The 24,116-nt window shown below is 32.0% G+C and overlaps 2 protein-coding genes across 5 annotated transcripts in view; one reads left to right on the top strand and one right to left on the bottom strand.

The window, feature by feature from the left end:
* LOC145240050 (SET domain-containing protein 4-like) overlaps positions 1 to 1,195 on the top strand; it is a 64,967-nt gene extending 63,772 nt beyond the window's left edge. The window contains exon 9 of the mRNA XM_080103660.1: positions 278 to 1,195. Coding sequence (XP_079959786.1) covers positions 278 to 391 — 114 coding nt within the window. The 3' untranslated portion in view covers positions 392 to 1,195. The remainder of the gene's footprint in view (positions 1 to 277) is intronic.
* A 150-nt stretch (positions 1,196 to 1,345) lies between these two features.
* Positions 1,346 to 24,116, bottom strand: part of LOC145240049 (uncharacterized) — a 328,354-nt gene continuing 305,583 nt past the window's right edge. For all 4 annotated transcript variants that reach the window (XM_080103656.1, XM_080103658.1, XM_080103659.1 and 1 more), the window contains 8 exons: positions 20,617 to 20,724; positions 16,754 to 16,863; positions 15,603 to 15,717; positions 13,170 to 13,307; positions 10,617 to 10,807; positions 6,913 to 7,198; positions 3,260 to 3,421; positions 1,346 to 1,645 (listed from right to left, as the gene is read on the bottom strand). In XM_080103656.1, coding sequence (XP_079959782.1) covers positions 1,505 to 1,645; positions 3,260 to 3,421; positions 6,913 to 7,198; positions 10,617 to 10,807; positions 13,170 to 13,307; positions 15,603 to 15,717; positions 16,754 to 16,863; positions 20,617 to 20,724 — 1,251 coding nt within the window. In that variant the 3' untranslated portion in view covers positions 1,346 to 1,504. The remainder of the gene's footprint in view (positions 1,646 to 3,259; positions 3,422 to 6,912; positions 7,199 to 10,616; positions 10,808 to 13,169; positions 13,308 to 15,602; positions 15,718 to 16,753; positions 16,864 to 20,616; positions 20,725 to 24,116) is intronic.

Genomic DNA, 24,116 nt, shown 5'->3' with positions numbered 1-24,116 from the left:
TCCACTGAAGCAAATTAAGACGCGTATAATGGTTGAATAAGCAGATTCACTTTTTATCAACACAATATATCTGTATTTTTTATTTATTATATACTTTTTTATCTTGAAAATTTGCTTTTTTAATTCCCCCCCACCCTATAAAAATTTGCTTTTTTAATTCCCCCCCACCCTATAAAAATTTGCTTTTTTAATTTCCCCCCACCCTATAAAAATTTGCTTTTTTAATTTCCCCCCACCCTATAAAAATCTGAGCCATGCTTTTCTCTTTTCTCTTCAGATTTCTTGTGACAAAAATCATCTGTCATTTCACAAAAAACTTTGTATGAATTTGTGGCGTGATGATTTCACCATCTTAAGAAAAGCACAACAGATTCTAACGCAGATGACGTAAAAGTTAATTGAGACTTTCATTATATTAATGAGTTTCTTCCTCACTGAGTGCTATGCACTAATAAATACAAATGTTAAAAAATGTTTTGTTTCAATTTTTATTAAATACAGTACTTGTACAGTTTAATAAAGACATTAAAAAATGAAAATATTGAAAAAAAGGTTATATTGCACGTATCTGTTATGGAACGAAGTTCTCCGAAAAATAATTTCACTTAATTTCATCAAGTAGTTTTTTTTTTGTTTGTTTGTTTTGTTTTTGTTTTTTTACAGCGAAAAACAAATTGTTATGATACAGAGCAAAGGGTTCAAGTTTTAGGAAGAAAAGCTAGTATTAAAGATGGGGAGGGAGTGTCGACGCTTTAACTGGAGTTATCTCCCTGTGGCATGTTAAAAAAATTCCATAATGGCTGACTTCAACGTGTTTTTCTGCTGTAAAAAAAAACATACACGATCAAATTAAATGAATTTCTTTTTTCGGAGATCTTCAGTCCAAAACAAATACGTACAATATAACCTTTTTTCGATATTTTCATTTTTTAATGTGTTGATTAAACTGTACAAGTGCCATAAATACAGACTTTTTTAAGTTTGTCCTCTCCCCACCCGTCTTTTTTTTTTTTTTTTTTTTTTTTTCGGAGTGGGGTAGGGGGAATAAACTAAAATTGTTCAGAATTTCTCTTCCATAAAAAAACGGAAAATCTGTATGATGTACATACCTGGATAGAACAAAAATATCATATTCCAAAAATGATGTAAACTGATTAAGTAGTTTTTATTTTTTTACATAAGAAAATCAAATTTGATGAGCAACAGAAGAGTGTGCCTTGTTTGCTATTTTGAATATTCCAGCATATGTATAAATGCGTAAGATGTAATGTACCTCTGGCGAAACATAAATTGACAAAGGTTATAAAAAATTTTTAAAAATTGGACTCGATTTACAAAACAAAAATTGAATGACAAGAATTGTTTTATTTACGTAACAAATACAAAAACATCTAAAAAATACAAAAAAAAAAAACGTTTTCTATGGAGAATAAAATTGGTGATTCCTAGAGTTTGGATGTTGTTGTCATGGTGATGAACAGCAATGAAAGGGAGAGAAGGTGGCTCAAATGTTTGCGAGAATGTCTTGTAAGATTTTCACCTTTTTTAATCCTTCTTCTGCACGATGAGTTTGATGCAAGATCGGACAGTCAAGCGATACGCACGACAAGGTGGATTCTCTCGACCCGCTGCACGAATGACAAATCTGCAAGAACAAATGTAAACAAATTACTCCTACCTATCACGGAACAGCAAGGCAAACGAAAATATGGAAGAAATTCATACAAAACGACTTGAGGGGAAAAAGGGGGATAAATGAAGACCTGGTCAGAGATAATCAGCTTTTAAGAATTAACTTCCTAACAGCTTAATAAGAAAAATGACCACTGATTGTTCTTTATTTATTAATTGCCTGTCAAATTGAAGCTACAGTTGATTTCAGCTCTGCCCAGACGGTGAAGACACGGACCAAGCCGTTGTAAGGGAACTCAGCATGACGTCAAGGCAGCATATAGCCAGCTGAAGTAAACAGTGTTGCCACATAAACTTAGGGTCTTGCACATTTTGAGCATTCCAAGCATCTGAACGGTATTTTCCAGTAACCAATAACAGAGTTAAAAGTGTAGCCACTGGGACTTAGGGTTAGTGTCCAAGTGGTACAATTTAATGGCCAGGTTAGGTTATAGATCAAGTAGATTTATTTTTAAATGAGAAAATCAAATTTTATGACCATTGACTGGTTCATCTGCCATTTTGAAAAAAAAAACAGGAGATAACTGAACAATTAAAATTTGTGAGATTTATGTTGTAATGCCTACGAATTCCCATTACTGACTTTTAAAAATGATTTTTCTTTATAAATATAAAACTATTTGATCAATTTAGATTCCTTGTAATGATCGGATTGTTGTTCCAGCTTGAGTTTTATTTGTGAAACGTTTAACGCTCAAGAGTTTCATTTGTGAAGCGTTTAACGCTCAAGAGTTTCATTCGTGAAACGTTTAACCCTCAAGAGTTTCATTCGTGAAACGTTTAACCCTCAAGAGTTTCATTCGTGAAACGTTTAACACTCAAGATGAGAACAATCAGCCCTTATCTCAAAAATACACAACTTTAATACTTAATCAATTTACGTGGTTTTTGGAATATGATATTTCTCATTTCGTCAAGGGTATGTATATCCTACAAATACTTTTGGCTTTTTTAATAAAAGGGGGAATTCTGGACAAGAACCTACTTTTCCAACAACATATGAAAAAGTTTTAAATGTTTTTTTTTTCTGCATCTCATTATAAGATTTGCAGGCAATTTTATAAAATTTACGCATGAAAATTTATTTTAAAAAAAAAAAAAAAAGATTTTTTTAACAATTTTTTTTTTTTTCAAATTGTTAAAAAAATCTTCTTTTTTTTTTTTTTCAAAAAGATTTTTTTAACAATTTGAAAAAAAAAAAAAAAATTTTTTTTAACAATTTGAAAAAAAAAAAAAAAAATTTTTTAACAATTTAAAAAAAAAAAAAAATTTTTTTAACAATTTGAAAAAAAAAAAAAAAGATTTTTTAACAATTTGAAAAAAAAAAAAAAGATTTTTTAACAATTTGAAAAAAAAAAAAAAAAGATTTAACAATTTGAAAAAAAAAAAAAAAAGATTTTTTAACAATTTGAAAAAAAAAAAAGATTTTTTTAACAATTTGAAAAAAAAAAAAAAAAATTTTTTTAACAATTTGAAAAAAAAAAAAAAATTCACATCAAAAACTTGTGTCAAGTTGACATCGCATCTTTAAAAATTAAAGATGAAGAAACCGTTTCTCGTTACTCACCTGTGAGAAATGATGATGAATTTGCTCAAGGTTTCGAAATTGGTTGCTAATGGTTACCGCCACGATCTGTGGTTGAGCCTCACATTCGCGACAGATGTTCTCTTGACTCTGACTGTTGCACACCAAACATGCCAACGTATTGAAGTAATGTGAAATGGTTGTCTACAATAAAAACAAAAAAACATTTTTTGTATCTTAATTGTTTTTGTTTTTTAAATCTCTAATTTATTGTGAATCAGGTGCTTTTTCAAAATAGATATCCAGTGACTGACAAACGTGATCTAAGGAGTTCAGACTACAAATCGAGAAAGCTGAATCAATTTCCAATCCTTCAGCACAATACAAACTGAACAAGAGTAGAGTTTTGCAAAACTAAATCAAAAACTTTGGTTAAACAGTTGTCGAACGATATGAGAATGGGATGACATCACGCCTATGGGGGAGAGAAGCAAAAGAATTTTAAAAAGTTACTACTCTCCAGAACGGCAAGCCAATGTGGACGATGATACAATTAATCTAAGCAATGTTCACCTCGATATCTGTCCATCTGTGTCTCAATTCCTAAGTTAGAAAAATAACTTAAGGAATTAATTTTAGCTTAGGTAGTCTTTCCCTTGATTGTTTATGAGAACTGTTTTATTCTTTACATACGTGTTACGATATTATCAGGTTGAAATGGTTAAGACAAACCTGGTTTTTCTGAAAAAAAAAAAAAAAAAAAAACTTGCAAAGTAATTCATTATTTGCACATATACAACATAATCCCTAAGTGACGCCAATGAATTTCAAGATTTATAATGTAGAAGCGCCATATATTCTATTTAGAACGTTTTTGGAACAATCTGGAATAATCAAGAAAATTCCATGCAGAAACTTATAAGGATGCTGCACTAGCATCCGTGTTCGTTGTTAAACTGTTAAGAACTCTGTTAATGTTTCTATGATGAAAATCTGAGCACTCGTTAAGAGCCAGCCATTGCATCATTTAAAGATACAAAGATTTTTGCATATTTTCTAACTATATTTTAATATTCTTATTAAATTTTGCCTTTATTGTTAGTAGTATTACTTGTTTTGATTAGACTTGTTCTTGTTTTCAGTGTTATTTGTGCAACGTTTCAGTCGATGTAGTTGTCGACGTTTGTCAGGAATGTTGGTCGCCATCTTGGAAAAGAAAGGAGAAAAGTTACTGGCTCCATAGCTGGTTTCATATTCTTGTTTTTTGGCTGTGATTTCGTATAAGTAAAAAAGAAATTTTGTTGGCAAAGGGAGATAACTTTAATAAAGTTTGCAGGGAATTATCTCCCTTTTACCGTTGAAACGTTGTACAAATAACACTAGACTAGAACAATAGTCAGATCAAAACAATTAGCTTTTTTCTGACCTTTTCTTCTTTTCTTTTTTTTCCATGTCCCTCGACACAAATGAAATTTTATTAATATTATCTTTTTTGTATTTTTTTATATAAATAAAAAATGTTTTAAAATTGGGTTTTTAGAAGGAACAACCTCCCCCACCCTACCACCACATACACATAAATACAAATTTAAAATGGTAACCATGATAAAAATGCTGGCCGAGAGAGAAATCTTTTAAAATTTCCAATAGAGACGAGATGGATCGACCAACCTCACCCCCCCCCTCCCCTTCTTTTTGAGTTGGCCTTGTGCCTAAATTTTTTGTTCATTTTCCCAATTGTATTTTTTCCTGTGAATAAAAAATTTAATATCTCAAAGTATAGTATCTGTTCCTCAGATGCTGCACTTCAATTTCTTGTTCTGTCAGTGGAGGAGAAATCCTTCACGACTGAGACAATTTTTATTTTTGTTCCTTTTCTCCACATAAAAAAACGATCCTGGTGTCTAACTCTGTCTCGTGGGGAGGCATTGAAAATAGGAACAGTCAACCTTTATCTAAAAAATTCAGAGCTGTTAGTAGTTCCTATCTCTTTTTGACCATCAACCCAACAAACCTTATAATCGCTTTCAAAGCTAGTAGTAGTAGTATTAAGAAAGAGTGTTTACTTGTAAATATTTTTTTATGTTTTGTTTTATACTAAAATAAATATTCCTTTATTTTAACTGAGTTTTATTAGTTTTTTTTTGTTTTTTTTAATTTTTGCATGTTCATATATCTGGAGACAATGACCAAGACTAGAGCTTTGCGGAACTAAGTCGAAAACTTAGGGTAAACAGGTGTCAAATGATATAAAAAGGTGATGACGTCACGCCTTTGAGGAGAAAAGCAAAAGGATTTTAAAAAGTCAGTACTTTCTAGGAGACCAAGCCATGTGGACGACGGTCTATAATGTATTTAATCTTAGGAATGTTACCTTGATGTCTGGTCATTTGCATCTCTCAATTCCTACGTTAGAAAAATGAGGAATTAGATTTAGCCTAGGTGTGACACAATGTTCGACTGAGGTCATTGAGTGCTGGAGAGGTAGGAAAATAACAAAGGATAAAAAAACAAGTGAAAATAACAAAGGATAAATGACAAAGGAAGTAGGTTCAGCAACTAATCAAAAACTTCTCAATATACAATGATAGGAATTTGTTCTTAACGCAAAGAGAATTAAGGGTAGAGTTTAAATTAGGGTGTGATGAATGACAATGAACTAAGGATCGAACAATAAAAATGGCACTTGACGGGGGTTGGTCAGTCGGACACTTAGTCAGTTGAGGTTTGAACTCTGAGTTGGAGTTTGAGTTTGAGTGCCACTGAAAGCAGATTACCATGTGGACCAGTTGAACAAACGGATGAATTCATCAACTAACAAAGATGGCCTCAACAGTAGATATAAATGTGTAAATGCGTGTAGAGGGTAGTTTCACTCACTCACACACACACAGATTCCACCCGACATGTATGTGAAGTATTGGCGTCTGTGTTTTTCTTGTGTTTTGCTTTATTTTTCTACTTGTGGACCCAGGTGCATCCTTATCGATAGTTGACCCAGGTGCATCCTTATCAATAGTTGTGGACCCGTGTGCGTCCTTATTGCCAGCGAGAAAATGATGGAACGGCCAGAACTAGAAGACGAAGATAAAGGAAAAAGCCGCGTCACACAACATTTGGGGCTGACGACTGATTGTTTATGAAAACTGTTTCAGTATTTACATACGTGCGACGATATTATCTGATTGAATTAGTTAATGCGAACCTGGTTTTTCAGAAAAAAAAAATTTGCTAATTAATTCATTATTTGCATATATACAACATAATCCTTAAGTTATGTCAACGAATTTCCAGATTTACGGGAATCTTTCTGCCTTACAAAGGGAAATTTTTTTCAAACTCTGGAATATACACGCAGTAGCCTTCATTTAACCGGGATAGCATGCTCTCATTATATGACTGGATAGAAGTCCTAAGCAATTCGCAATTATATTTGGAATATCACCCATACTGATTATTAAACCTTCAACCTCGAGAAGAGTGTAACTTATAATTGAATTCTATCAAGTACTTTATCCACTATACCACGGGTCCACAAATTCTAGAGTTCAACAAAATAACCTGAAGAAGGTCCGAAGTTACATCAACCGAAACGTGAAAATCACAGTAATCCGATGAATCCAAATAATATGGATTATTTATTTAAAAAATCATGAGTTTTATCTGTCATTGTTCACTGCACGTCGTCGCCTCACCTTTGTGTCTGTATTTTGAGCAGGTGCATATCGGATGACTTTCGGCATGTCTGTGTACCATTTGAAGACATTGACCCCCATCAAGGAAAAGATGCGGCTCAGAGGAGGCAGGATTTGTTTGGTAATGTAGTAAGCAGAATTTAGTCGTAGAGTTGAGTCGGCCAGCACTTCCCATGGCTGGCGGACCAGTTGAATTAGAGGCAGGCCCGGCTCTCCATAGATGATCACATAAGGGACACGTTCACCTGACTGTGGTTCTGCACGGCGATCGTTACGAAGGAGTTTCCTGAAAAGAGAAACCAAACAAACTTTCTGGAAACCAAAATTGAAGTGGTTTGGGGGGGGGGGTTGTAATTTATTGATAAAATCAATACTTGATTGTGAAAGAAATTAAATATGACGGGGGAGGTCGTTATTTTAAAAGAAAGGAAAGATATGTGCAAAATTACAAAAAAAAAAAAAGAAAAAATAATTTCCTATATAAAAATAAAATACTTGATCAATTTACGTGATTTTGAGAATATGCTGTTTTCGTTACTATGGTTCAATGCATCATACAAATTTTTCTTTATTTTTGTTTCTTAATTTAATGAGAATTCTGGACAAAACCATAAATTTTATTCTTAATCTAATTTATGGATTACAATAGAAAAATGCGAGCATGAAAAGTAATATGGTTAAACATGGAAAAGAAAAGGACAAGATGTTCTAGTAAAATATATAAATTTATAACTTAAAATATTGCAGCATTAAAACTTTATTATATAATGTTTTAAATTGAATTTTTAAAAAATCTTTATGCTGCAATATTTTAAGTTATAAATTTATTATATTTTTTACTAGAATATCTTGTCCTTTTCTTTTCCAGTTTTCTTTAACAACTAGTTCTTTACTTTTCTATGTTTAAGCTTAACCATATTACTTTTCATGTTCACATTTTTCTATTATAATCCATGATTTTTCCAGGCTTCCAATAAATTCACTTGTTCTTTGTTTAATTTCAGTCTTATTTTTTTGCCCCCATAAACACATATGTAATAACAATGTACGGCACTCGTCTGCTTTCAATAAAATTCCCCCAATTATCTCCTTTTCATGCTTTCTGTTTCACTTGTTACTTCTCTTTCCGCGACAGTAGTGAATTAGTAGCAACAGTAATCACTGAAGCAACGTGGTTGCTATGGAAACCAGTCATAAAAAGTGTCACTCATCTCTTTACATATTTTTATGATTTTGAACAGAAAATTCATCATTTTTGTTTTACTGAAGGAAAATTGAACATTTTTTTTTTCACAATATGGCTGAGAAGGTGATCTATAAACTAATAATTTTTAGAAATTTGGTCGAAAAATGAGTGAGTGGTGAAGCTTTAAAGCAGTTCTAAATGATTAAAACTGTCACTTCACCGTATATTCAAACACGGTTTGAATGATAACTCACTATGTCTATCTGCCTGTCTCCATTTTTTTTCAAACTGCATCTCCTCCAAGAAGCAAGGTAGCAGAGTGACACGAGGTCAAATGATTGCCTTTTCTTGTGGATTTTTCTTTGCTGGCTTTTCAGCCAATAAGAATAGCTACCAAAGGGATCAAAATTGAAAACAAATTGGAATTTGGTAAGACTTGAAGTGTGCTCTTGTACGCATGCGTGAATACATGTTTATGCGTTGAAGTCAATTCATTTTTTGATTATTTCTTATCCATCTGGTGATAGCTCAAATGGTAAAGATTATATACACACACACACATGTATATATGTGTGTGTATAGTAATGAAATTAAGTTGAAAAGTAAATTTTCAATGGTATATATATATATATATATATACGAACAAGTAGTTAATAAAACATGTCAAAAATCACTTTGAAAAAGAGTTAAAAAATATATTTAATTTTAAAAAGGAAACACAAAATAAGTGGATAGTCCTTAATCCGCGGAGTTTCGAAGAAATACTTTCCTTCTCATCAGAGAGTAGGATTTAGCAAAATGCGCGATTGGATTTTGCTTGCAAAAGTATTAAATGAAACTACAAGTAAGTCAAAGATTTTACTTTGTAACAAAAAGTGAAGCAGAGGGTATATGGTGAATAAAAAAGTGATTTCATATGAATGGATTGTCAATGAAATTAAGTTGAAAATTAAATTTTCAATGGTATGGCAACCTATCTGGATAAAAAAAAAAAAAAAAAAAAAAAAAGCTCTACCCAGTTAAGAGGAGCAAACAATTTCTCCCATATTCCTCTTTCTGTAACCCTTATTGACCTGATAATGCAATAAAGTTCCTATGAAACTTTATATCATCGACAGAACAACTTTTTATGGTATCACAGATCATGGACTTAACTTCCAAAATGAGAAAAAGAAACTTAACTTCCAAAATGAGAAAAAAAAAAAACATGTATTACAAAGTCTTCTATGCTTAAGGTGGCTTCCACTAAAAATCTCAGCAAAACATAAAAGTCACTTTGTGTGTGTGTGTTCCTTCCTCATTGGTTCCGAAACGGCTGAGCCTATCTTTTGCAAATGTCACACTATGGTAATTTATATGCCTGGCAGTGTTCTTAGATATGTTTTATACAAAAATTCATTCAATGAAAATCGAAAAAAAATCCGATCCTAAAAATAGTCTTTCTTATAGATAAAGAATTTTTACAGGGGAATATTTAAGGTTACACCGGCAAGAGAGATAATAAAATCTCAACAAATAATTTCTTCTTAGAAAAAACATTTGTTGTCATCTGGAAACAGCTCAGTGATAGAGCATTCAACTACAGAGCGAATGATTCTGTGTTAAAACTCAGATGTATCTCACCATTTTATCTTAATTTTTTTCCTATTACTGAATTCAATTTATAATAAAAGAGGAGGTACCATTTAACATCACCACAAATCATTTCTTCGTTTGCATATTTTAAAACTAAACGTTAACCAGAAGTGACTTTTCCAGGGCATTCATTATCAATCGCAAATATCAGCTGACATCATATTGTAAACAAACACAGACTGAATTTGATGAACGACATTATCATTATTATTTTTTTTTTGCGAATTAGTCCACCAGGCAAATTATTCCTCGTAATATATAATAATAAATAGAGGATTGATTCTATAATAATACATACGCAATCTGAATAAATTAAAATATGTTTAAGCGTATTGCAAGACTGAGCAAGTTAGTTAAGTATAAATGATTTTTATTTTTCATTTAATAATAATAAAAAAACAGCATTGCTCGTTTTTCCAATGTTTTGATTTGGAATCTTTTATTTCTGTAACGGGATGGGGGGTGGGGTCTTATATTTTGACCAAAAACAAAAATTGAAACATTTATTTGTTCTGTTTTAGTCATTTTTTTTTTTTTTTTACATATGAAAATGTTAAACCAAAAAATTATTTATTCTTTAATAAATAATTTTTTTTTTACATATGAAAATGTTAAACCAAAAAATATCAAAGTTTAAACACAAAAGAAAAGATGAAAATTGCTTCTACATCCATTCTTTTGCGGACTGCTATTGTCATCTTTATAGTTTCACCACATTTTAGCCAACTCATCCTCTGGCCTTCCTCAGGTGGTTAACTGCGACAGGATAGGAATGCTGAGTCTTGTAACGAAGGTGAGGATAACAGTTCGCAAAAGAATACACAAATTATGACACCTCATCTTGAAGGATTCCAAAAAACAACAAAAGCTAAAAATGGCTTACTTGGCAATCTCTAAAGCCGGCACACAAGCGTTTGGACGATACGCATTCAATCCACGATATTCTTTGGCAAAAATGAAATCCTGCAAGTTAACTTTGCCTTCAAATATTTTGTTTAATTGCTGTAAGACGTAGTCTTTAACGCGGGAAACGTCTCGTGTTGTAAATAAGATTTTGATGGAACGTTCCAGAATCTGATGATGGAAAATGAAAAATAAAATCCAATTTAAAATGTGAGAGTGAAAGACTGGAAGCCAAAAAGAGTTCACTGACAAATCTGAAATTGATAAAATTTTTTAATTTTCAGATACATTTTTATTAACTAAATCCTACGAACAGACAGAAAAATTTTTTTTTTAATCTCATAATTTGTGATGGGATGAATTCAATATTGTTCCTAATTCCAATACAATTACCGATTCTGTTCTAAATTTGTAATTCTGATACAATTACTGATTCTGAATCTTTTTAAAATCTCTAAATATTTAACTATAGAGTTGTTGTCTTATAAACCCATGTAACACGTGTATATGCTTTTCTTATTTTGTAAGAAACATAAAAATGCCGGTATAGATCAATAAATTTTAGTTTTATCGTTAGTTTAAAAATCAATATTTAGCATTTTTATCATTAGTATTAGCAATGCAAAATTATTTTTAACAAAAAAATTTTTATCATTAGTATTAGCAATGCAAAATTATTTTTAACAAAAAAATTTTTATCATTAGTATTAGCAATGCAAAATTATTTTTAACAAAAAAATTTTTATTATTAGTATTAGCAATGCAAAATTATTTTTAACAAAAAAATTTTTATCATTAGTATTAGCAATGCAAAATTATTTTTAACAAAAAAATTTTTATCATTAGTATTAGCAATGCAAAATTATTTTTAACAAAAAAATTTTATCATTAGTATTAGCAATGCAAAATTATTTTTAACAAAAAAATTTTTATCATTAGTATTGGCAATGCAAAATTATTTTTAACAAAAAAATTAAAAGAATTTTTTTTTGCATCAGAAAATCAAATTTTATTGCTTATTTAGACTTTGTGTCATGCATGTAAGTGAGAGTCCTATTAATAAGAGAGCTATAGTTACTCCCTCCATTTACCCATGTTTGGTTGAATTTTTGGTGCTTATTTAAACTTGCACTTATTTAGAAAAACAAAAATAAAGAAAAACCTTTATGTTGTACCTACTTGTCACATTCTAAAAATTACGTAATTTGATCAAGTAGGGTTTTTTTTTAAGAAAATCAAATGAAAAATTTCTTAATATAAATTTTCAGTATTTTGAATACAAACAAAATCTATGTAGTTGAATTAAATTGTCACCCATAAGTTTCTCCCATTTAGCTCATCATTAAATTTGATTTTCTTAAATAAAAAGAATACTTTATTAATTTACGTGATTTTTGGAAGATGCCATGTTTGCTCCATGACAGGTATGTACATCATGAGATTTTTCTGCATTTTCTTTACTTAAAATTTTCATTATACGTGCAATTCTAAATAAGTGCACGCCTGTGGAACTCTGTTCCGTCTGCCTGCTTCCCACCGGACTACAACTTGGATGTCTTCAAGTCCAACGTTAACAAATTCCTAATGAACCGCCCCCTTAAGTAAACACTTCATCAAATCTCCACACTAACGTAATGTACTTGCAATAACCCTTATCCCTGAGTGGCTTCCGGGCCTTGATAAGTGGTGATCACTGTGTAAAAAAAAAAAAAAAAGTGCCTATAATGTTTCCAATTACGATTAAACATGGCAAATATGTAGATATTTCGTGTCATTTGAAATCTTTTTTGTTTTGTCGTGAAACAAAAGAAATAAACTGAAATAAATTTGATACGCTTCATTTGTTGTTGGAGTCATTTTTTTTTTACTGTGTAGAATTCCAGGTCGACATTTTCTTTACTTATAATTTTCAGACATGCAATTCTAAATAAACACCTACAATTTTTTTATTACGATTAATCATTTCGACATTATCAAACATGTCGATAGTTTGTGTCATTTGAAATATTTTTTTTTTTTATGAGACAAAAGAAATTTCAATTGTTGCTGGAGTCACTTTTTTTCTTTTTTTTTTACTTCAGTAAGTTTTAAGGGATCAAGGGGTTAATCCCTCTTAGAGTTATCACTTGATTTCATTATGATTTAAATTTATATCCGAGGGCGCTTTTAAGAATAGATGCTGTTCCCATTATGGCTGTTATCTGTGTTTTGTTACAGTTTGGTATTCCAAAGATTGTTTCTAAGTATTTCTGAAGATTATTTTTTATTAAGCCAGTTGCTCCTATCACAACTGGTATAATGTCATATTGTACGTACCTGCTATGGAATGAAGTAACTTCACTTTATTTTATTTTTTATTTTGTTTAGTTTTAAGAGATCAAGGGGAGCTAACTCCTCATGGAGCTAACACATGATTCAATTACGATTGATGATAGCTAAGAAGAATACAAACAATAATACTTCTCTGGAATCATGGTCAACAGAATGGGAACAATCAACCCAGGAATTAATTAATTCATAGTCACTCTCTTACCTTGGAAGTGGCAGCACAACCATCTCTGCGGACAGTCTCGATACCTTTAGCATCAAAAACGGGCTCTTTTTGGTCCTCTGTCTCATACATGTATCCAAAATATCGTTTTTTGGTTTGCAGTACACACGGAAGATAAACCTAAGCAAAAGAAACAACAAAAATATGTTAACCGATGTGAACGCAAGTTTAGGAAAGAAATCAACTCAATTTTTTTTTTTTTACGCACAAAATATGCAAAAAACAAATTTTAATAAAAACGGACATGCTATTTCCTAATTTAATAAAATTGTCATCCTAGAAAAGACAACATGATTCCATTTCCATTTGATGAAAACCGGTTTTCATGTTTTTTACTGCAGGCCATTTACTAGTTGGGCAGTTGTGTACGAATTCCAAGAGCAATAAGAGCCTTCTATCATGTCTGAAAGCGACACAATGTTCATTGATCAAGATTGGAGATGTGCCGCTGTACTCTACTGATCCATTGCCAACATCCTCAAAATGCAAATCCAGATGGTTCAACGCTTGAAGGCACAGCTGAATGAAGTTTCCACCCACGGTTATTGTCTTTGGTTTCAAGTGAGGGCCACATCATGCCACCTCACATCTTCGAAGTCGGCTTGAAAGTCAATACCAAAGTGTGGTGATCCCTTGGTGCAATCAGGTGGCCGCTGGCAGACCCTGAGTGTGGCAGCAGGACTCGGCACTGGCTGATGAGTCCAACGAGACCCAGAAGTGCTACGACTTTGTACTCTTCTCTCACTGGACCCCCTCCTCCCCCGACCTGAACCTGCTGGATTACTTTGTTTGGTCATACGTTGAGAACATCACCAACATGACCTCTCACAACACCAAAGCCAGCCTGATCGCTGCTATCCGCAGAGTATTCGCTGAGCTCCCACCAACACTTGTGGAAAAGACATGCTTCCAGTTCCGGACATGTATCAAAGTGGTGATTGAGGCTGAATTGAGTAGATGGCAGCTCTACCACGTCGTCAAGTTACCTGAATTGATTTTTTTTCCAATAAAAGTTTTAAAATAAAGCTGTAGTGTTGTTTTCTTTAGGGCGATAAATTTATCGTTCCGCCCTGTAAAGAAAGCAAGTTTGGATATTTTAATCAAGAAATTTTTATAAAATCTAAACTGCTTTGATTAATATGAAACTATTGATGCCCTCCCCCAAATGTTGGAAAGATTTCTTAATGATCCTAGCCTAATAATCGTCTTCATGGTTGCACTACAATAAAAACAACAAAAGTCGAACTCCGTGCGTGTCTATGCATGCGATACTGATCCCTACTGTTCATATCAGCTCCCAGATTATCGTCTCATTTTGATCCGTTTTCATTCGACTCCAATCTCTCAGGAGACCTTCTAGCTGCCAACCATCGTCAACTGTCCCAAACTAAAAATTGTCCATAAACTAACTCTGACTCCTAAATTTATTGACTCAGAATAAGAAATCCTATGTCCAGTCTCTTGTCTAAGAGTGAACAATAAATGGAAAGTGATTTGGTTCTCTTTCATTATTGCAGCGAAATTTGAAAAATAAAATATTAAATTTCAAGTGAAACCAATGGTATCTACTGAATTTTCATGTCGCAGTAATGAAAATATCCAAAAATGACAAAAAAAACGATAGGGTAGAAAATTAATTATTAATAAAAATAGTTTTTGAAGACAATTAGGAAAAATTAAGTTTTGCTAAATTGGTCAAAGATTTCCAGTTTTTAGAAAAGATTTACCTCCTTTTCGTTATGATTAGAATTTTAGAACTCCAGTTTTTTTTTTTTTTTGCAAAACTCAATTTTTGCTAATCATCTTCGAGAACTATTTTTTATTAATAATTAATTTTTCTACCCTATTGATTTTCTTAATTTTTGGATATGTTCATTTCCGTGACATGACAAATCAGTAGATGCCATCAGTTTCACTTGAAATTCAATATTTTATTTTTTTGAATTTCGTTACAATAACAAAGAAGAACCAATGATTCGACAACTCTCAACTGATCACTTATCGCATTTCTGATCGTCTTTGTGTGCCTCGGAATCATTTCTAATTTTTTTTTTTTTTTTATGAATCACTTCCTTACACTCTACCGTAGGGAGGGGGGGGTCCAATTTTTTTTATAAGGATAAAAAGAGAAAAAAGCTTGAGAATCAATTCTTTTTTTTTTTTTCAGCTAAAAAAATTTTAAAATGTCCTGATCCTTGATTATTCAAACTATAAATAAAATTAAAATGTCCCGATCCTTGATTATTCAAACTATAAATAAAATTAAAATGTCCCGATCTTGATTATTACAACTATAAAAAAAAAATTAAATGTTCTGATCCTTGATTATTCAAACTATAAAAAAAAAATATAGCAGAAAAAAAAATTTTTTAAACCTAGATCCCAACGGATTAAATTTAAAAAAAAAAATGTAACCTTTTCGAATTTGAGTTTAACTGGTTTGGGGTTGCTGGCTGTGATCACATCAGCCATATGTTGTCCGAGGCGAATGGCTGCTTCTTTTGTACGTCCTTTTAGCAGCACAAAAACACTAAAAAGGAAAAAACAACAAATAATAAAGATTATTTAAAAGTTTGATGTTTCGCATATTTTTTTTTTTTTTTTACACAGTGATCATCACTTATCAACGAATGATTTAAGTATGCAACAATCTAGCCCTAAATCGTTTCTTTCTATTTTTATTCTCTACAAAAACAAAATTAATTTTAAAGAATAAAATTTTTTTAAATTCTAAAAAGCAAACAAATCCATTTTCATATTCTTCAGACGACTATTTTCATCTTGAATATTATTCCTACAGTGTTTCGGCTAATCGAACCCACGGCTTTCCTCAGGCATATAAATTCGAAAGGATACACCTGAAAACTATTTTTGTTATTTTGACTGAAGTTTGACGGACAGACACATCTTAAAACTTGAAAGAACATGAGAGAAGAAAAGGATGAGGTCAATCAATGATTATTTATATTATTTGCGTTATTCGAATTACTATTCTCATCTTGGAGATTATTTTTATAGTGTTTCAGCTCAGGTAACCTCCAACTTTCCTCGGGCACCTTTTGAAAGGATGCACCTGGAGGTCAGAGAGTCAATTGTGGCAGCTGTATCATGAAGTGATTCTGACAGATGCTGAAAATCAATCAGCTCTAATTGATTACCTCTTTTCCAAAAGTAAGTTTTTACAGCAACATGTTAACTCAAAGTATTTTCCACTAACGAAAAAATAGTACTTTGCTTCTTTTTTTTTTTTTTTTTTTTTTTTTTTTTTACATGAAGGTCACCACTTATCAAGGCCCAGAAGCCACTCGGGATCGAAATCACTCTGCGATACAGTCACCACAACATTAGCCAAAATATGAGGATAACATCTAAGATTAAAATAGTAGCCCGAATACAAATTATCAATCATTATTTAAAAAATAAAATTCCAAAACATAAATCGATTTTTAAATGTACAAAAAATAAATAAAATAGAAACAAAATCATTTGAATGCTGTAGAAAGTCGTGCAAAAAAAAAAACAAAAAAAAACATTCAGCGATTTCGCGTAGTTGTTTACTTGCTTACCTGTCCGTGTCTCCATAAATCACTTTGGCTCCCCACTCGGGTGTTTCCTCAATCAAGTGGATCGCTTTCTCCAGTGTTTCACGAGCCTTCCGCACAATACTGTCCGCCACCTGAAATGGAAAGGTTGTTATAAAGTTTTTAATAAACGCATTCCATTGTAATTAACTATGGAAGCACATTCGTGCAACAAAATTATCGCTTTCAGATCAACTCGACACAACCACCAAATCTCTTGCCATTTGTGATCTGTATTTTTTCTTTCAAAAGTTATCACCATTTCAAGAATAATCCGTTAATCTGAAAGAATATTTTAAATTTCAACCGGGTGCTACCAATTTGTTTGAAGATATCAGCTTAAATGCATTTTTCAAGGTTACGGTCAAAATCATAGACTATGTATATATATTCTTGTACAGCCTACATTATAGGACTGATCGTGACCAAATATGGCATGATGGTGGTCTCCCAGGGATGGTGCACACCATTTTTTAAAGTTAAGGACAAAGGTCAAGGTGATGTTATTGTTGGGTTTTTTTTTCATTCCACTTGCAAAATTCACTCATCTTTTGAAAAGTCAAAAACAAAAAAAAAACATTTTTCTATATGAAAAAAAAAGAAGAAAAAAAAAACACCATTAACAATGATGATATAGAAAGAACTTGAAGCATTATGAAAAAAAAAATTTTTTCTATATAAAAAAAAAAATTTTCTATATGAAAAAAAAAAAATTTTTCTATATAAAAAAAAAAAAAACATTTTTCTATATAAAAAAAAAAAAACATTTTTCTATATGAAAAAAAAAAATTTCTCTATAAAAAAAAAAAATTTTCTATATGAAAAAAACAAGCAAACATTTTTCTATATAAAAAAAACAACATTTTTCTATATGAAAAAAAACAACATTTTTCTATATGAAAAAAAACAACATTTTTCTATATGAAAAAAAAAACAACAAAAAAAAAACACCATTAACAATGACGATATAGAAAGAACTTGAAGCATTATATCTTTTTTTTTTCAAAATTACTGGATTCAGCATTAAAAAAACGAAAAACAGGTTGACATACCATAAACCAAAAATTCAGAAAATAAAAATCAAACATTAAAAATAAATATTTTAATTGGTTGCATTGTTTTTTTGTACAATGATGATTTAAATTATTTTTAGAAAACGAATGAAGTCAGTTTAGACAACTTCTGTCATTACAAACCAGCAGAGTATTACTGCCATCATCTCACAAGAGCGTCTTGCATTTGCATGTAATGTAAACATGCACTAAGTGGTTGCATATTTGCAATGTATGCACATAACTTGCTGCAGGTGAAAGGTATTCGGCTAAAAAAAACGAGATATCACCCAAGATAATAGAAAGAAATACGTTTGGTGTAGAGTTTGGACTACTTTGAATTTTGAACTGTTGAGGGTTCATACTAAGATACTTAAAAAAAAAAAAAATGAAATAATGTCCGACTACATATAGAATCCTCTAGACCAGAGATTCTCAACCAAAGATAAATTTACTCCAAAAGGGTAAAAAACTATATCGTTGGGAGTAAATAATTAAAGTACCTGATAATTTTTAAATAATTATTTCTTTTCAAATCAGATAGTAAACGTAATAGAAATTAAATTAATAAATTTTCTATTTAGAAAAAAAGTTTGATTTTCTTTGTTTTTGTGATACGAATGCATCATACTATTTTTATACAAAACCTAAAACCCTAAACAATAAAAAAGAATTTTTCAGTCACTTTATGAATTTTTTTGCATGCGAGTAAAACTTTATGAATTTTTTTGCATGCGAGTAAAACTTTATGAATTTTTTTGCATGCGAGTAAGACGTAAATGGGGAAATACATAAAGCCAATATAAACACATTGACACACCGGTTCCCATCAGATCACCAAAGTTAAGCAACGTTGAGCCTGGTCATTACTAAAATGGGTGACCAATTAGGGAAGTCCAGGTGCTGTATGTAGGAGGACGTCGATACCTCCCTGCAAAAAGTTGCAAAAACCTAACGTCGTCATCTCCCCTGACAAGGATATACATGTGATCGGAGATTGCTTGTGAATTTCATATTCTCATGGAACTTCCTCCTTCAGAGGAAACCGGTAAAACCCAAATAGGGTTAGTGCCATTTCACACACACACACACACACACATGAAGCCGAGGAATCAATGATGGAGGAAAGGTTGCGATATAGAAACCTTTAGACAGTTAAGTTTTTATGTCCATAGATTGGCAGCAGATTAGTACTTTCAAAGGTAAAATTTGGATTATTTAAGGGGATGGCTCAACAAGAACTTGTTTACATTGAACTTGAAGGATTACCATATTGTAATCGGCTAGAAAGCAGGCCAGTGGAACAGTGTTCCACAGGTGGATAGTTCTGGGAAAGAAACTTTGTTCATGGAATCTGCATTTAGATTTAGGTACAGATAGAGAGTCGGGGAAATTGCTAATATTGGTTGTAGCTAGTTGAGTGTTTTTTTGTAAAAGTTTGGCAAGGGAAGGGGCATAGATTGGAGCTCAGATAAGCACTTGTCATGAAAATAATGATAGCGCAGAGATAGGCTTGCAGCGTCTCTTTTGTAGGAAAGAGGTTGCAGGGAAGAGAAAAGGGCATCACTTACTAGGTTTTGAAGCCGATTTTGAACTATCAAACCAAGATTGGGAGTGCCAAGCAGCTCACGCCCAGATGCGGCAACAGTATTTCATTTTAGGATGTACTTGGCTCTTATACAGATTAAGGATTACATCAGCAGTGAGATACCTTCTGGAGCAGTAGAGTGATCCATTTTTCCAGCAATCTTGGCAACAGATTTGATGTATAACCAAATTGACACTACAACCAGTACAATGAGAGGAGAATCATGACCTGTGCAGAGAACACACACAGAGCACAACAGTGGAATTGAGGGTTGAGGACATGCGTTGCATGAATGGAAATGACGATAGATGTGTAATGTGAGTTTTAAAACAAGCCGAGATCTGATGATCTTCGAGCAAGATTAAATCAATAAAGCATATGGCCGTGTTTCTCAACCTATGATGACCTGTGGCCCCCTTAACAAGTATTTCAACCCGATCTCCAGATCTTGTTTTATGTTGTTTACTTTGTTACTCTAAAATTATAAATCAAAGTGAAAATTTTGCTGAAAATGACACATTGGCTGTTGAGCTCATGTGATGCGACTTCATGTCCTGCTCTGTCTTGGACACAGTAAGGTAAATATTGTTCCTAAAATTTTCCTGAATTTCGTTTTAATTATCGCCACGTTAGAAAATCCACATTCACAAAGGTATGTTTGTAGAAAATTGTATGAGTATTATAAAGAGTTTCCTGATTGATTGTCGACAAGCTTATTTTTGCTATAAAACAAATTAATCAAAAAAAAAAAAAAAAAAAACTGTACTTCCTTCCCGCTAAATAAAAATGAACAACCACTCAACCAAACATACAAAAATGCTTTTTGTCTAAAATTCCTCCTGCATTAAAAAAGAAAAATCTGTATGATGTATGCACCCATAACGAAACAAAAATATCATGTTCCAAAAATCATATTAATTAATCAGTTTTATTTTTAAATAAAATCAAATTTTTAAGCGATTAATGGGAATTCGTAGGCATTACAAAGTTGTAATTATTGTTCAGTTCTTTGTTTCTTGCCATCTTTGTTTTTTTAAATGACGGACGAGACAGAAACTTCTTGGATATTCATAAAATTTGATTTTCTTATTTAAAAATGAACTACTTGATCAATTTACGTGAATTTTGGGATATGATATTTTTGCTCAGTGACAGTATGTAAATCATTTGGGGAATTCTTGAGAAGAACCAAACCTTTACAGACTTACCTCTATGCATGGCATCCGTCCAGAAAAGTTGGCCCCTGTATAGCCATAAGTGAAATTTGCAATAAATTTCAGTCCAAGTTGACGTGCATTCAACATTTTGTGAAGAGCCTGGGAAAAGTAACAAAAATAAAAAAATAAATAATCTATATATGTGTGTGTGTGAGTATAAATATACATATTGTAATAAGTAGGTAGTATTAATAGTTTTATATATATATATATATATATATATATATATATATGAACAAATGATTAATAAAACATGTTAAAAAACATCTTGAAAAAGAGTTAAAAACATATTTAATTTTAAAAAAGGAAGCACAAGATAAGTGAATAGTCCTTAATCCGTGGAGTTTCGAAGAAATACTCTCCTTCTCATCAAAGGGCAGGAATTAGCAGAATGCGGGATCGGATTTTGCATGTAAAAGTATTTAATGACACTACAAGTAAGTCACAGATCTTACTTGGTTAAAAAAAGGGGTGAGGTAAGGGGAATAGGAGGTAAAAGAAAAATGATAAAAAGATTTCACATAAATGGATAGTCCGGTGAAGGGTAAAAAATCCAAGAATGGTAAAATCCAAAACGGTCGGATTAAAAATTTTCAATCCAATGGGTAAATTCCAAATGGTTCAAAATGATCCAAAAGGCAGAGTTCCTTGGATAAAATCGCAAATGGAATGAAATCCAAATCATTAAAAGAAAAAGCACTGGAGAGAATATTTAAAACACGTCTGTCAAGGCTGAAGGATTTTATATATATATATATATATATATATATAAAATCCTTCATATATATATATATATATACTAGCAAAGGTACCCGTCGTTGACTGGGTTCAAAAACAGCCTACAGAAAATGGACTCTGATTTATGAAAGTATGATAGGTTATGAAAAGGAAGGGTTGTAAAGAGATAGCTTCGAATTCGGGGGTATCAAAACCAAAGCAAAATATGATGAAAGTAAAAATAAAATGCATTAACCCAATAATTTATTATACCATACCTGTTCACACTGAAACACTTATCACAATATTCTGTGGATCTATATTAAAAAATCTTGTTAAACTTTGTGACATATTTCCATTCTATGGAGGTCATGTGCGAACGAACACCCCATAATTTTATTATACTATATTTCTTCAAACTGAAACATAATTATCAAAGTATACTTATGCAGATAGATATGAAAAGTCTTTATTAAAGTGTGTGCCTATTTCCATTCTATGGAGGGCAGGCACGAACGCAGACCCTACAATTTTATTATACCATCCCTATTTAAGTTAAAACATACTTATCAAAGTATTCTTATATACATCTATATCAAAAACACTTGTAAACGTGTTTTTTTTTTTTGTTTTTTTTTTTTTAAATTTTATTTCCATACTTTGTGGACCAGGCGCAAATGCAGACCCCACAATTTTATACCATCCCTATTTAAGTTAAAACATACTTATTAAAGTATACTTATGTACATCTATATCAAAAACACTTGTAAACGTTTTTTTCTAATTTTTTTATTTCCATACTTTGTGGACCAGGCGCGAATGCAGACCCCACAATTTTAATGAACCACCGTTCTGCCAGATCAAACATACCCATTCCTGTGTCTCGATACATCTTCTATCATTATATGTGATCAGTTTTCTATAATAGTCAACCATATAGGAGCCTATTCGTTACCAGACACACAGACATTCAGCTATTTATATATATATATATATATATATATATATATATATTTAAATATATATATATATATATATATGTAATTAGAGTTTATATATTTAAAATTTCATTTAGAAAGAATTACTTTTCAAAATAAAAATTTATTGTTTGAAACAAAGAATACAATGTTTAAAATAATTTCCTCAATCCATGTAAGTACATCTCCTCAGGGGAAAATAAAATAATTTTCCCCACTCTTTATCTGTGCCTAAATCCAAACGTAGATTCCATGAGCAAAGCTTCCTTCTTAGAACTGCACGCCAGTGGAACTCTCTGCCGCTTGGCTGTTTCCCACCTGACTACAACTTGGACGTCTTCAAGTCCAACATAAACAAACTCCTGACAAACCGCCCTCTTAAGTAAGACACTCTATCAAAACCCCCAATACTAATGATTACTACAATACTATCTCATTGATTACTATACACGCAATAACCCTTATCCCTGAGTGGCCTTCAGGCCTTGATAAGTGGTGACCCCCCCCCCCATGAAAAAAAAAAATTAAAAAAATAATGGTTTGAAATTATTTTGCTAAATAGCACATACAAAGAAAATATTTAAGGGACATAGAGAAAGGAATGAAAGTTGAAAGCAGAAAAAGAATATGAACTTTGGTATGCAAATAAATTAATAATCCTTGAGAATAGGATGGTATTATTAAGATCCATATTTGGTTGAGGATTGGTAGAATGGCGGTTAAAAAACCAAATGTCTCTGGTAAAATATCCAAAGTAGTTAACAGTAATCCTTTGTGAATATAATTAATCAGTTTCATTTTTGGTTGTTGTATTTGATCAGATGCAGTATTTTTTTTTTTACAAGGTGGTCACCATTTATCAAGGCCCGGAAGCCACTCGGGGATAAGGGTTATTGCGTGTATAGTATGTTAGTATTGGAGATTTGATAAAGTGTCTTACTTAAGGGGGCAGTTCATCAGGAATTTGTTTACGTTGGACTTGAAGACATCCAGGTTGTAGTCAGGTGGGAAACAGGCAAACGGAAGAGAGTTCCACAGGCGTGCATTTCTAAGAAAGAAACTTTATTCATGGAATCTACATTTTGGTTTTGGCACAGATAAAGATTGGGGAAAAATTTTTGACAGTGGTTTCAGATAGACGAGTGTTTTTTGTGAAAGATTGGCGAGGGGGAACCAGAGATTTGAGCTCAGACGAGCACTTGCCATGGAAGTAACGATAAAACAAAGACAGGCTCGCAACATCTTTACTGTGGGAGAGAAGTTGCAGGGATGAGAAAAGGGCATCCCCCACTAAGCTACAAAGCCTATTTTGTAATCCGTCAAGGCGGTATAGGCTGTTTTTAGCAGCTCCTGTGGCAGCAGTGCATAAATTTTAACTCGAAATGGTCATGGTGGAAGTTACATTTAGTTAAAGGCGAAAATAAAATATAGTTGTTATATTTTAGATTTGAATTAAAATTTATATCCGGGATAAAGAAACTTACATGCCAAGCAGTGAGCATTTAAAAAAAAAATGTTTGAGAGAATGTTTAAGAGTTAACAATGGGAGAACGGAAAGATAAAAAGAAGTGAAAAGAAACGAAAGTCAAATGGGAGTTTTTATTGGCACAGTGTGTTTGGTGGGTCTGCAGTTGTCATTCAGACAGACAGGCCGTGACAAGTAAATCGGTCAAGGATAAAGATATGTTAAGAGAAAATGGGGGGAAAAAAAGACAGGAATATATAATGACGAACTGCAGACATTTGTGCCCCCACGACATAGACACCCTTGACAAACCCGACAGGCAGCTAAATCCC

This window comes from Euprymna scolopes, chromosome 19 (genome assembly GCF_053919585.1).
Source record: "Euprymna scolopes isolate OS-2025 chromosome 19, ASM5391958v1, whole genome shotgun sequence".
In the NCBI taxonomy this organism is placed as follows: Eukaryota; Metazoa; Mollusca; class Cephalopoda; order Sepiida; family Sepiolidae; genus Euprymna; species Euprymna scolopes.
The sequence above is the reverse complement of the archived record's forward strand: the minus strand, read 5'-3'. Positions and strand labels throughout refer to the sequence as shown.